This window comes from Balaenoptera borealis (assembly GCF_965194805.1).
Source record: "Balaenoptera borealis genome assembly, chromosome: 3".
Lineage (NCBI taxonomy): Eukaryota > Metazoa > Chordata > Mammalia > Artiodactyla > Balaenopteridae > Balaenoptera > Balaenoptera borealis.
In genome coordinates, this window is record NC_138866.1 from 45,512,736 (window position 1) to 45,527,023 (window position 14,288).

The 14,288-nt window shown below is 46.7% G+C and overlaps 1 protein-coding gene across 9 annotated transcripts in view; it reads right to left on the reverse strand.

Moving 5' to 3' along the window:
• The window catches only part of SAMD4A (sterile alpha motif domain containing 4A), a 224,606-nt gene that overhangs the window by 34,172 nt on the left and 176,146 nt on the right, over nucleotides 1-14,288 (reverse strand). For all 9 annotated transcript variants that reach the window (XR_014242965.1, XR_014242966.1, XM_082386513.1 and 6 more), the window contains 2 exons: nucleotides 7,066-7,175; nucleotides 4,769-4,855 (listed from right to left, as the gene is read on the reverse strand). Coding sequence is in view for 7 of the 9 variants with exons in the window: in XM_082386513.1 (XP_082242639.1) it covers nucleotides 4,769-4,855; nucleotides 7,066-7,175 (197 nt within the window). In the remaining 2 variants the exon portion in view is untranslated. The remainder of the gene's footprint in view (nucleotides 1-4,768; nucleotides 4,856-7,065; nucleotides 7,176-14,288) is intronic.

Genomic DNA, 14,288 nt, shown 5'->3' on the forward strand with positions numbered 1-14,288 from the left:
ACCTGGTGATCTATCAGGGCATGACACAGGGAGGCAAGCTAGCTGACCTATGCCAAGAGAGCCCCTGCCATCTTTTCTGACCAAACTGTGTGCCAACTGGACGACCCCTGCCTCGAGGTCCTCCAGTTTCTGCCAACCGCCCAGCCAGCACCTGGGTGTGGAAGGGCAGCCCTGACTGAGGAGGGGAAGGGAGAGGAGAGAGAAGGGATGAGGCTTCCCCACGAAAGGGGGCTGGGCAGGCGGAGCTGGCAGGCCCGTCTGGGTGACCATATGTACCCCTGCTGTGCCATCCCACGTGGCAGCTACCACTGAGGGGAGCTAATGCACACTTGTGATACTCTGTCAACTGCCACTGAAACCTTGTCTGCTCTCGTCACGTGGCATGAAGGCTTCTGTAGTTACTCAGTGATGGGGAAGGAGATCTGGGTTATGCTAAGAGCTGAACTCCTTCAAACAGGGAACATATACTCGTCCCAAGTTCAGATCTTATTCTACTGGGGACAACTACACCAAGAAGGAAACCATAAACATAATGAATAACGTTGGACACTTTCTGAAAATATCACAATCAGGAATCATGCTTTGTTTGACTTCTGTTTTGACTTCAAAGCCACTGTCTCAAAGACAACACCTGGCTTGTGACCAGTTGGCAATACTCCTGCTTATGCCAGCCTCCATGGGGTGGCACTATGACCATCTGGTTACATTCCTGACTCTTCAGAGTGAAGTCCGGAACTTAGCACTGAGGGCCCAAGTTGAGAAGGAAGCTAGCTCAATCCTGTACCCTCGACTGGCTGTGGGAATGAATTCTCCATGTTGACCAAAACAGGGAATCAGCCCAAGTCTCTACTGATCCTTCATACCATAAATATAATCCTGTATTATGAACACGAAGAAGCAAAAATGAACACAAAGAAGCAAAGCTGCCCGTTAACTCCCGTGCAGAGCCGAGGAGCTCACGTGAGAGCAGAAGTGGGAAGGCTGGTCCTTCCTGCACAGCAATCCACTCAGGCAGGCACAGCTCAGGGCCGACAAGTGGGAAGGAGGCTACCATCTGACTGTCACAGCCTTCCTGGCCTGGCTTTCTTAGGTCTTGGAGGAAGACTGGTTCAGAGCCTCTCTAGGGGCATGTAACAGCCACAAGGGGCACATCATCTGGAAGCGAGAACTTTGGCTGCCAGTGGCGGCCCCGGCACTTATGTAACTTCCCATGGCTCTATCTTTCTCTCTGGGTGAGAAGAACTGGACTCCTCACCCAACAGATTGCACTCCTGCATCTACTTAACTCTATTCTCCCTATGGGCCGGGCACTGTTAGACACGGGGGGTCTAAAAACAAATATGACAGAATCTTCACCCTAAGATGCTTACAGTTACCGGGACCCAGGCAGCGTGAGGGTGCTGCCAGGGCAGGGAGCAGTGGGAACACAGACGTATATGTGTGTGAGTATGTTGTGTGTATCTCCTTTCCCCAGGCCAGGTTCCCAGGCTCAGAGAATGGTTCAGCTGCATCATTTGGGAGTCAGTTGAAAAAAGACAGTAAATAAAAGCACATGGAAACATTTTCATTATTAAAGATAAATGCTGGAAAATCTGCCCTGGTGACCATTCTAATCTTCCCTTTTCCTTTTCTACCAAATACCTTGAGAAGGCTACACTGCCTGAGCCCACAGCCTCGATATCCTTTCACGCTCCCCGGTTCTTGGGTTTCTGCTTCCCCTCCCATCTCTCTGAAACCCTACTCATCATGGCTACCAGTGAGCTGCTGGTGGCCAGTTCCAGGGGGCAGTGACAGTCGTCATGGGACGTGACCCCGCCACGGTCCCTCCCTCCCTCTGTGACCCTCGGGGGTCTGTCGCTGTTTGGTCCCTCCATGTCCTCTGCTGCTCCCCACCCAGGGTCTGTTCTCGGCTCTTATCAGTCGCCACACACTTCTGGGGTACCAACCACCATCCATATACAAACGACCCACAGCTGAGCCTTGCAAAGCCTTGTGGACTCTAGACTTGTTCTCCTGGCCACTGACTTGCTGTTTCTGCCTGGGTGTCCCACAGGCACCTCAGACTGCATCCGCCAAACTCAACTCTATTTCTCCCACGCTATAGCTCCTCCTCTATTTTCAGTTCCCAAATGGTGTGACATCCAAGCCCACACCTCCTGCCAACGCCCGGACTCCCGCTAACTGACTCTCTCATCCTTCTCCACCGTCACGGCCCCCGCCCTGGCTCAGGGGTCCACCGCTGGCCACGGGCTCCCAGCGAGTCCTCCCGCCAGCACTGGCTCCCCTCTGCTTTCCATCCTCACCACGGCAGAGTGGTCTGTTTCATCCCAGGAAGATGTCCCCACCAGCCTCAGCGATGACGCCGATCACGCTGGATTCTGAGGGCGCCCCTACACATCTATCTGTGGTACCTCGTGTCCCGAGCTCCCCGAGGGTGGGGACCACGAGTTCCTCACGGTTAGCCTCCAGTGGACAGGGGAAGTCTAGTCCAAGGCAGCTGCTTAGTAAGTGTTCAGTAACTGAGTGGTAGCGCTCTGGACCTAGAGCTTATCTGCAGCGGCTGCTGGTTGTGAACTAGCCACTGGCGGGGTCCCGGCCATCTCCTTAGAAATCTCTGTGAGGTAAGAATGCCAAAGGAGGCAAGGGCATGATGACAGCGTTTCCAACAGCATAATCAGCTGAGGATGTCTGGGAATGTCAGAGGAATGGCTGATTGGAGCCTGTCGCTGGTGGCCTATGTGGGGACGGGTTACCGGCAACCCTCTCCCTGGCAGGGCGGGAGAGGCGCGGCCCCCAGAGAAGAGGGAACAGAGCCGGGGGCTGAGTCCTCAGTGGATGTTGAGGAGAGCTGCCCACCCACCCCCACGCCATCAGCTCCTGAAGGGACAAGCTCGCAGGTGTCTGGACTCGGGTGTTCCCAAGCAAGCCCAACGTGGTGGTCCGCAGCTTCCCTCCTTAAAGAAGTCACACCGAGTAAACTCATCATGCTTTCCGCTTGGCCAGTAGCTGCTTTCAGACTCTGTATTACATCTGTCATCTTTTTAACATTCCCAGTCCAGTGACCCAGGGAGAAGGTCTTTTTGTGGAGTCAACCTTATTCTAGGTGTGAAATATAGGACACAGAAAGTGTCACCGACTTATGACAGGCTAGATAGAAAGTCAGTGGCACGTGAGGGCCGCCCGAGCCACCTTGCTGCCCTTGTGTTTCCACGTGCTGATTTGGCCCAATGTTGCACGCAGTGGAGCCGACAGCAACTCCATCTCTCTGTCCCCCAGGTGGGTGCATATCCTCAGTGACAAGAGGATATGAATGAGTTCTTGAAGGATGCTCCAGAAATAAGTGCGGAAAACATCGCTCTTTTACCATAATGCTTAGCAATCTAATCCTTATGTAAAATGTTTTCTGTGCTTTTTAACAGATAAGGAGAAAACTGGCCTGTTGAATGTTCCCCCAAAGAGAACAGTTATATAAAAACGGCAGTAATCACTCTGTTAGACAAACTGCCTGGTAAAGGAGTTGATATAAAATTAAGAACAACAACAACAACTTCAAGTTCACTTGGATAGGTTACTTGTCGTTTGTGATTCACTTTAATTAAGAACAGGCCTTTCATCAAGGAGGTGCCTATGAGTAGCCTCTATCTATCCATCCAGAGGCTTAAAAACCCACCTTCCTTATAAAGATGCATATTCTGTAACTACATATTACTTTATATTTTATAAGATATGCATTAAGCATAATTTTATATGTTGTCACACATCTTTGTGAATAAGGTAAAAAAAAAATCCCCACGACATTAAAATGTTTATGTGCTTACAAAACTTGCTTTAGCCTCACCTACCTCAATACTTTGCTCCCTTTCAAAGGCACCCTGGGATTACTGGAAGAGATTACAACTCAAGCTCTGAAGGCAGCAAATATCAGTACCTTCCCACCCACCACTCCCAACAGCAATATACAAGGATCTCCACACTAGGGCCGAGGCAGCACTGGCTCACAACGTCTGCTCTCTTTTGGACCTTAGATGAACTCATAAAGTCACCAAGCCCTAAAAATGACATCCTTACTATGGTGACATCCAGATACCATGATAGGAAGAGAACATGCTTAGGCAGCACACAAAAAGGGATGGTAGCAGCAAATAAACTGATTTTAACAATGGAATAAACTCTTTTTCAGCACTGTGCATTTTTGAGATGGGTCCTCTCAGAGTCATAGGGACCCATTCTGGTAAGTTAATGTCTGAAATTTTTCTCTGGAGAGCCTACCATGCCTGTCCGTCAAGTGATTTTGATCCTCTCTGTTGAAGCTTGGGGTTTACTTGGTGTTTGCCACTCTGGGGGCAGCTTTTCTCAAAATAAGATCCTTCCCTGGGAGGACAGCAGGAATGAAGCACATCTGTATGTTCCCTACACTGATGTGTCAAGATTGCAGCCTCTGATTGTGGGCTGAACACCTCCTTCATCTCTACAAACGTATAAAAGGCAGAAGGGAATATATATAAAACATTTCCTTAGAGCTCTGGGATGGCCAGTTGTGGGATGCCTGGACACAGGGAATAAGTACATTTCAGCGGTTAGATTACATAGAAGCATGTATAACCAGGAAACTTCACTTCAAAATCATTTCATTTTTTTCTGACTTTGGTAAGGAAACAGCATGATACTCCCTACAAGATCTGCCGATGACACTTTCAACTGAGAATCTCCCTTGGCCCATTTTCCCACGATGAAGGTGGAAGTGGTTCATGACCCGGTAATAACTTACCCTTTCCAAAGACTTCAGGAGGTTTTGTCTCTCTTTGAGCTTCTGAATACTGATGACAATTTTGTGTCTTGCACCTTTGGTAACATTCTATAATGAAATAAAAGTTATATTTAAAAACATATTTTTAAGCATCAGCTTAGAGATTCTTGGAAGCTATTTAGTACTTTACTGTCTTCTTGGTTCCCACATGTGTGCAGACTAGTAAATATCCATTTGTCTCTCTCTTCAACATCCATTGTCATCAACCTCTTCTTACTAAATATTATAACTCCTCAATATCCATTATCATCAACCTCTTCTTACTAAATACTTTAACTCCATCTGGCTACACATTTGCCTGTGTCTTTTGGCTGTGACCTTTAGGAGAACGAGAAATAGCCAATTATCCCATTCAGCATGAAATTTCTTCATAGTCTTAAAAGATCACTTTTAGGTCATACACTCACTCCTTGTGTCCAGGTTTTATCATTTCGGTCCGTTCCAGTTTTCCTGAAGGTTCCAACCCCATACAGAGATACGCATTGCTTTCTCAAAGCTTTCCTATGTTTACCCATCTCGAGGAGACATGAAATCCAGTGCAGTTCTCACCTGGTGTCAGACAATACTGGCTGGTTTTTGTCAGTTTGCAGCCCCTCTTGGTTCTCCATAAGGAAAACTAAAATAGAGAACTTAAACCTATATTTCAGTCATCACTTCAGAGAGAGGATTAGGATTCACAGTTAGGATTATGGATTTTATCTTCTTAACTGCGCATCAGTGGTGAGCCCAAGGATTCAGTTAAACATTTGTTGACTAGAGAGACTGCAAATTTCCAAATAGAAGATCCTCTCTCAAATCAGGTCTCTAATATAAACTTCTGATGACTCTCACAAATATTCATAAAATTTCTCTTAAAGGTGGGAACACCAGAGGTATTGCCTTTACTGAGGAAAATTAAGACTCAAATGATGTCTAAACCCACTCTTTAAGATGAAGCACTGGGGGCATATTTCTGTTTAGCCTTGACTTTGGGTTCAAGTGAATTTTTACTCTGAAAAGTCTGTGCTGGCCTCTGGTTTTGCCCTCTGTGTCAATTATTTCTTGTTTTTTCTCATGTCGAACAACTGATGACCGAGATTTTTTTCTCAACTCTGACCCAAACACAAGAATGCTCTTAGAAGAAGTTCTCATCAGTCCTGGGGATCTCAAGGAGTGATCGAGATAAAAAAGCAGTGGGAGAAGTGTTAGGAAGTTGAAATTAGGGCCTTTCATTCTCTGAGAATGTGCAGTGACTCTGGGCTTTGTCTTACAACTCAATACTGGTATTCAGCCAGGCCTGCAGAGGTTAACTGTGGATACTGAATATGCAGTGGGAAACCAGGATCTGCTGGGAGGTCTGCGTCCAGACCAGCCATGCCCCAAATGGTATAATCTCCTCTTCCTGCAGGGGAAATACTATTAGCCCATTCAGACCATTAATTCTCTCAAATCACCACTCAAAGGAAACCGAGGTCAATTTGAAACATGCAAATAGCATTTTAAACAAGGGAAACAAAGACATTGGTCAGATCTATTTGCCTGAGCACAGCATGGTAGGAAACATGCTTAGCTTCAGGGGCTCTGCTGACTGGCCTGGGCTTCGGTCCACAGTGGGAAGGAGGAACTTTGTCCTTTTATGGCACACAGAGGGAACTGACATCTGAGACCTGGGGTAATCCCATTCTCGATGGCTGTCCCATGTTATTTAGGGTGGTTAGAAGAAAATATTTTGTACAACTTTCTCCATTCCAACTAAGATCTGTCTGAACGTGTTTTTGGACAAGTGTTGGGGAAGGTCTGAGACGGGAGCTGGTGCTTCTACTTCCTAACTACTAGAAGTCAGGTGATTTGTAACTGGACTGGACAATACACAACCAATCTGTCATCCTCCAAAGCAGCCCTGGCTGGGCAGACAGAGGGAGGGGCCCAGGAAAACAAAAGCAGGGACACGGACTCTTTGAGGTCTTGGTCAATGTTACTTCTTCTGATTCCCCCCTAGCACCCTAGAAGTGTGCACCTAGGTTATTTCTTTTTCATAACACTCCTTCTCACCCTCATTTGCCCTGTGGTTACCTGCTCGTCTTCCCATCTCTTACTGGACCCTGAAGGCAAGAACCCAGCCCTACTCACCATGGCATGCTGGCCAGCACCTGGCAGTTCCTAGAACAAGGCAAGCTACTAGGTGGGTACAGGTATGGGTTCAAACAAGGTCTGCCTTGGACTTGAACGTCAGGTTCCACCCGGGGTACCTTCTCGAGGATAGCCAGCCAAGCACATACCTGAGCCTCCAGCTGGCACTCAGTGAGGGCCATCATCTCCTCGTAGGTCATCTGGGAGAAGAGCGCAGCATACTTGTGCAGGCGGAGGCTTTTTAACCAGGCTGGAACATCTGTGGTGCGAGATGCACAGGAGATGGGGAGAGAAATTCAGAGGGAAAGAGAAGAGATGACAAGAGATGTGGGAAGAGAGAAAGGAAAAGAAGGTGGTGGTCAGAGGGAAAAAAACGAAAGAAAAAAAAAAACCTTTATGTTACTACTTGTTTAATTTTGGCAGCAAATTACAGACTTAGAAGTCTTGATCTAGTTCTGATATTCCCACTGTTGGGCTCCCTTACTCTTTACACCAGGGGGTGGCTAACTTGGGGTCCATGGGCTTCAGAGCATACAGCAATTCTCTAAAACTACATCCCAATTTGTGAATATATGGGTGCTTTTCTGGGCAGAGGGTCATCCACAGCTTCTGTAAGATTCTCAAAGGGATTCACGACCCAAAAAATGTCAGGGATTCACTGCTTTAGCCAGACGACTTCATTTTTGATTTTGAAAGAACTGACTTAGAACATAAACTACATATGATGAGTCTTCATCCTCAAGATAATTTCTTTCTAGGTTTAGTGCAGATCCCCATATGCTGTTTCTGCCGCTTCCACAGTGATAGGAAAAAATCCAGGCAGCAGCACTTTCCCCATGGGTGGAGCTGCTGTCATTCTCAGCCTCATCTTTCTTCTGACTTCCTATACCCCAGTGGGAATAAGGGCATCCTGGACTCCAAAACTACCACATAGTGTGTGTGTGTGTGTGTGTGTGTGTGTGTGTCTGCTGACCATTTCTCCTAGCTAAGTCATGTATCTGGATGTGTCTTTGATGTTCTCCTTGAATGTCAACCACATATCAGGACTTGAAAGGTCCAAAGACTGCCTAGACTATGGGATAATGGGAATTCCAAAGCACATCTGAAATAATTCCTACATTTGGGATTCTAGATTTAGGAAAATTAAACAGTAACTGTATTGAAAATCCACAGGAGAATTATTACCTTGGTAAGTACAACCAAAACAAAGCACTTGCCCATGCTCTTTAAAGTCAGGGTTTTTGAGCTGATAGGATCTTTGAGAAGTCTCTAGAATCATCTTCCCCCACCCCAGCTCATTCTACAGATGGCAAAATTAAGTCATTAAATCTAGATCACAGGGCAAGTATGTGGTGAAATGGGGACTAGAGCCAGGTTGCCAGATTCCCAGATTTTTCCTACATTGCATCAACTTTTTGTAGAATGAGGACCAAATAGTCCATCAGTGGGAAGGCTGAATAAACAGTGACTGTAAAGTCTTTGAAATGCTGAAGCATTGGATAAACGTTATTCATGCTTTCTATGAATTATTATCCATTACTAACCATGTTGATTGCAAGATACTATCTATCTCTAAGTGCTTTATTCTGAGGTGCTGACAGAATCCACAAACACTACAAAATAAGTAGGAAACTTCTAATTTTTTAATGTTTAGAGTAGCTAACTGGGATTGATTAAAGAGGCCTGGCCTACTCTGATATCAGGCCCTGCCACCTGGGTGAACCCAACCTAGTTTTAGGGAATGTGGGTATGGGATGATCACCTGAGACTCAAAGATATAGCAGGGGAGAGTGGGCCTGGCGAGGTTACTTCTTGATTTGCAGTAATGTGAAGACCAAAGAGGAGGAATTTCTGGAGAAACAGAATTGGATAGCCAATGGCATTTTAGGAACAGACTCAGTCATCTCAGGCAAGAAATCACTTGACTCTGTGCTTGGAGGCCCTTCATTCTACTGTGACAAGTGGAGAGTCCTTCTGGGACCATTGTTAACCACAAGAGACAGGGCTTCCCCAGCCACATAGTACCAATCCTCACATCCTCCTCAACTCAAGCTGTGGTTGGATCAAGAGTTCAGGACATCTGCTTCCCTCTGGTGACATCCTGGAACTATTCGACCAGACTTGATTCTCCGTCATGCTTTTGTTGCTGTTAAAACAATGCTAATACTTCCACAGAGTGAGCAGCAAATAGATGTATCTCTGGCTTTTAGGCCACTGACATGTTACTGCTTTGTCACCAGGTTTCACGTTTGTTGTTTACATCTTTGAAAGGCCCCAAGTAGCTGCTCAGAAAACTCAGTGATCATGATTCAGAGAAGTCTGGGTAACCCAATGCTATGCTTGGGTACAATCTGTCATAAAAGAATATGGAGTAACTTCATGGGCTAAATTTTCACTGGGTGCCCTACAGCTTAATCATGCAAAATCCACTGATGATAAAACAAAGAGAATCCCGAGCTACTAAATCATGCTGCAAACTGGGTGCTTTATAAGCCAAGGTGACAATACGGTGTTTTAAGAGTCGGGGAGAGTGGGGTGCAAATCTTGTCTTGGCAAGTCTCAGTCCAATCAGTACTCATTCCTTTCTATAAAAGTATTTTGACAACTAGAATTTCCCTGGTTAGAGGGATGAAGAGCCTGCCTCACTCATTTAATCAAAATGTACGTCACTGGGAGTCGTTTCCCCAGAAAAGGTTCCTACACAGCTTCAGAACATGGTGAGTTAGGCCTTCCTGAAGAGTTATTCCTGGCTATGTTCCGGGGAAATGCAAGCTCTTCTTGGCCATATGTGCCTTGGGTAGGCATGTTGAACCTGCTCCTAGAGGGTCAGTTCCTAGCTCAGTGCCATGTGCCATCTCCTCCTGCAACGTGAACTGATGAACAAAGAAGAGGAAATCCCAGTTCTTAAGAACGTAGTTTACTAACCTTTCACCCCCTGGTTGGCGGTGAGGCACCTTCCTTTGCCAGGGATTAAAACAAAACTCCATTAATAGGGAAACACACCAGAGAACTGAGTGCCTTGACCATTTCACTCCTCTGAAGCCAGGAATTCCAATGACTTGGAGGCTAGATTCTGTAAGATGTTGGCCAGGGACAAATTCTAACTAAAAGCTCAGGTCCTTTCCCATGATCCAGATACTACATGGTTGGATGCAAAGCTGAGAACCAGCTAACATAAACTCAGGCCTATGGTTGGAAGACACAGACCAACTAGGGTGTTTCCTGGAGTGGCTGATACGTGATTGAAAGCATGCATGCCGCCTGGGCTCCTGCCTCTGGCTGGTACACAGCCATTTAACTTCATCTGGGCTGTTTCTGATGGACATGCCAATGGAGGTCCCAGACTAGACAGTTATTCTCTTATGCAGTGTGAGAAAGATAAAGATGATTTTACTATATGCTGGAGCTGACTTCCTTGCCAAGTGTGGGAATCCTGATATTTGCTCACTCAACATTTATTGAATGCCTATTATGGGGGCTAGGCATGTCCCTGCCATCAAGCAATTTTTAATACAAAAAAACAGGTAACTCACAAAAAAATTATAAAAGTTGCAGAACAAGTGCTAAGTCTACTCAAAGTTCTGCAGTGGGGGGGAGATGGGCACAGAACAATGGGCATTTGGGTTTGCCTTGAGGAGTGGGATAGCTTCACAGTAGCATTGGTCCTGGAGTCACTGGGCAGACCATAATGAGGAAGCCGTCTGAGGAAGCCATCTGAGGATGCAGGAGCAGTGCATAAGCAAAGCAGAGATGCAAGAGAGCATTCCAGGCCAAGCAAAGGCTTGGGTGAATTCTAGAGAAGAGCTTAGACATAAGACGGGACAAATAGGCAAGGGTCAGATGATTGGGATTTCTAATGCCGAACCAAGGACAGTCAACCTTGGCTTGGGTGATGAGAAACTGTTGAAATCTGAGCAGTAGAGGCACAATCAGATGAGTATGTAAGAATGACGATGGCTGTCGATGTAAAGGCTGGGCTGGATGAAGTGGGAGTGGAGGCCAGGAGATGAAGCCAAGCTCAGGAGGGCAGTGGCAGAGGAGAAGGAAAGTATGTAAATCCACAGCACTTGAAGATTAAGGAAGTACAGGGAATAAGGGAGAGAAAGGAGCCTAAAATGGTTCCTCTGAGTAGGTTTGGTAGGAAAGTATAGGGGAGCATCAGATTTGGGGTGAGAGGAGAGAGATGGTGAACTCCATTTTAGGTCAGCTGAGTGTCATCACCTTTGAGCCACCCAGGCGGAGAAGTCAGCTGGTCAAGACCTCTGAAGAGGGGGCTGAGCTGGAGAACCACTTTCCTTGTCAGTAGCACATGGTAGTTGTTTTAGCCACGGAAGTGGGTGAGATTACTCAGGGAAGAGGGGAGAGCCAAGGTGGAGCCCTGGGAGTACCAGGCTTTTAGGGGAAGGTGAGGGAAGAGAAGCCCATGAAGGAAACTGACAAGGGCAAAGGGTAGGAAGTTTCTGGGAGAAAGCAGCACCATCCACGTGTGGACAGTGGGCTCCCATGCCACAGTGTCCATCCTTATGAAGCTCCTCTACATCTTGCTGCAGTCCACGGTGTTTTATCTTCTCATGGGCGTTTTTGATAATAGTGCTTCACCCATCTTTTATACCCTGGTATGTCTACCTCTTGGTCTTTACCAATGGGTCAAGTTTCCCATTACGCTTTCTATTTACCTTTTAGAGTTTGGATAAATCAGCCACAGAGAGGCTTTGTGGTGCATATTACAGCTCACACAGAAGCTGAGCTCCAGTTAGAACTTGGGCTGCTTTGCTCAAATGCCTGCTGCTGGAATGGCTGTAAATATCATTCAGGTCAACAGGCCATGCAGCACCTGCCCCACAAACAAGGGGGCCCCACAAGAGAGAAAGATGGAACCAATATTGCAGAAGAGCTCAATATGGGGAGCGATGTAAAGGGTAGGGAGTTAGGCATCCCTGGAAGACAGAACCATGAACAGCCGCCTTTTCCACAAGAGGCTTCACTGTGGTGGTCCTGGTACCTGCAAATGGAAGAGCAACTCCCACTCGCCACGGAGAGCCAGGCTAATCTCAAACAACTCCCTCTCTCTCTCCAAGACACGACTGCATCCTTGGTCTTTGAGGGAGAAGAGCCAACGTAGGAGCAAGAAGGGACTAACTCTTCAGGGTTGAAGCAAGAAGGAAAACATGTCTTTTGAAAATGAAGAAGTCTAGCAGCATCATTAAGATAATGGAAGCCTGTCTATTTTTGGCCAGAGCGGAATGAACAGCCCCATTCCATACCAGCCTTTGAGCAAAAGAAAGAAGGTGCCTTGGTCTCGGGTCCCTGTGGAGCTGGAGTGGGCTCTGCCATCCTGGGACGTGTCCATGGTGGCCTCCGGCTTCCACACTTGTGGGGAGCATGTGTGGGTCTTGGAAGGCACAGAGATGGTCGAGTTTGGGTAAAATACCCTCTTTGAAGGGTTTGATACAAACAGAAGGACTAAATTTCTCGCAGTTTCCATCGGCTATGACACCCGTAAGTGGTGTTCTACTCTTAGCCTGCTTTGCGTCAACAGCAGCTGGGTTCCACATCGACAGCTGTCCTTAAAGCACTTTAGCTGAAGACATACACTTTGTAAGAAATAGCAGCTATAAGTCTCACAACCTTTAGAATTTGGGGGAATCCTGGGGATTTACATTTCAAAGATATCAGGGCCTCTCAGCCTATCTGAAAAGAGGAAGCACAAGTCTGAGCCCATTAGGACCTATCCACACAGGTTGTATGTTGGCATTTGGGAATAAAGAAAGTGAAGTAAGTTTACTAAATCCTGGCCTTTAAGTTAGATGAATTCGAGACAGCATCTAGAAAGTCAGCATTCAGAAAATAGTAACTTGTTCCCATGACAGCCATGCTGAAAAGTGTCCCAGCCACACACGGGGCTGTGTCACTCCCTCTCCGTCACTCACATCCTTATGACCCTCAGAAATGCTGTATTCACAACCTTTCTTACAAAGGTTTCTGATGGGTTCCTTTGTCTTACCAAAATAACACTTCTCAATATTTTTTTTTCCTCATCTCATTCTAAGACAGGCAGAAGTTCAAAGGTCTACATTTCAAAACCAACTCAAAACCCCAAACCCGCTATTTCAGAATAGGCAATATATTTCCTTTGTTATGGAGAAAAAAAAGTTTACGTAAGTTTCATCTAAGGAAGATTCTTTAGAAAAGAAAACCTGAGCCTATTTTCATGGTTCCCTCCGCTCTTAATCGCTGTTTACTGGACCCAAAGGTTTCTTTTTTACCTTTATCATATCTATATGCAAACAATGTAAGTTTAAATTACCCCTATATTTTTATACTAACATAGTTCCATACCTCATAAGCATACCAGCCAATGTTAATTCATATTGGGGAGGTTGAAGCTCATCTCAAGAGAAACAGACCCCACCCCCTCATCTCTACCCCTCTCACACCGACAACTGCAATGAGAAAATCATGGAGCTTCTCAGTCTTAGGAGACTAAATCTACGGGCCTTACTAGCCAGAAGTCTAGTGAATTCCCCACAGGAACTTCACCGCAGGGAGGCAGAATGCTTACTGTGCAGGTGAGGAGGGGAGCCAGGGCTCTTAGGGGGGCTGAGCCAGGGGAGAGCATGGTGCACTGTGGTCCTGGCTGGAGCGCCTCCACTGGAATCTTCTACAGGTGCCCACGCTCAGCCCCCGCTGCACGCTGTCCTCCCAGTCTGTTTCTTTCCCAATTTACTCTTTGCTGTCGATGACATCATGGGCTACCCAGATGTCCCAGGCAAAAAGCTGGGCATCGTCCTAAATTCCTCTTGCTCCACCCCTGTCTACATTCAATCAGTGCGATTCAATTCAGAGCTCCCTCAGGTCTATCTTACGAAGACCCCACGAACACACTACCTTGTCTCCTTTGTTCGGCTTGGTCCAAATTCATTGTCCTCCTCAGTTACTGAAACATCCCCCACCTCCCAGCTGGCCTCCAAATCCAGGATCCCCTGCCCCTCCCCTACTTTGATATGCCTCCCACTCTTCTGTTCAGGTCCTATTTCTAATATGTAAATCCAAGCAGGTCATTCTGCTGCTAAATTCCTTCCATGTCAGGATAAAAGCTCCAATCTTTTGCAATGCCTAGCATCTGGCTCTTCCCTCTCCAGACATTGTTGCCATGTGCCCCTAACACACAAGCCATCGGATGATGCACTTGGTCAAGCTGTCTCATAACCATGCTTTCACGAATAACATTCCCTCTGCATAGAATGCCCTTCCCTCACCTTATATATTTGGCTAATCTGTAATCCTGCTCCGAGCTGAAGCTCCAGGCCTCTCCCCCTCCAGGAACTTTCCTTGACTTCCTTCCACTTTGAATTAGGGCACTCCTTGCTGC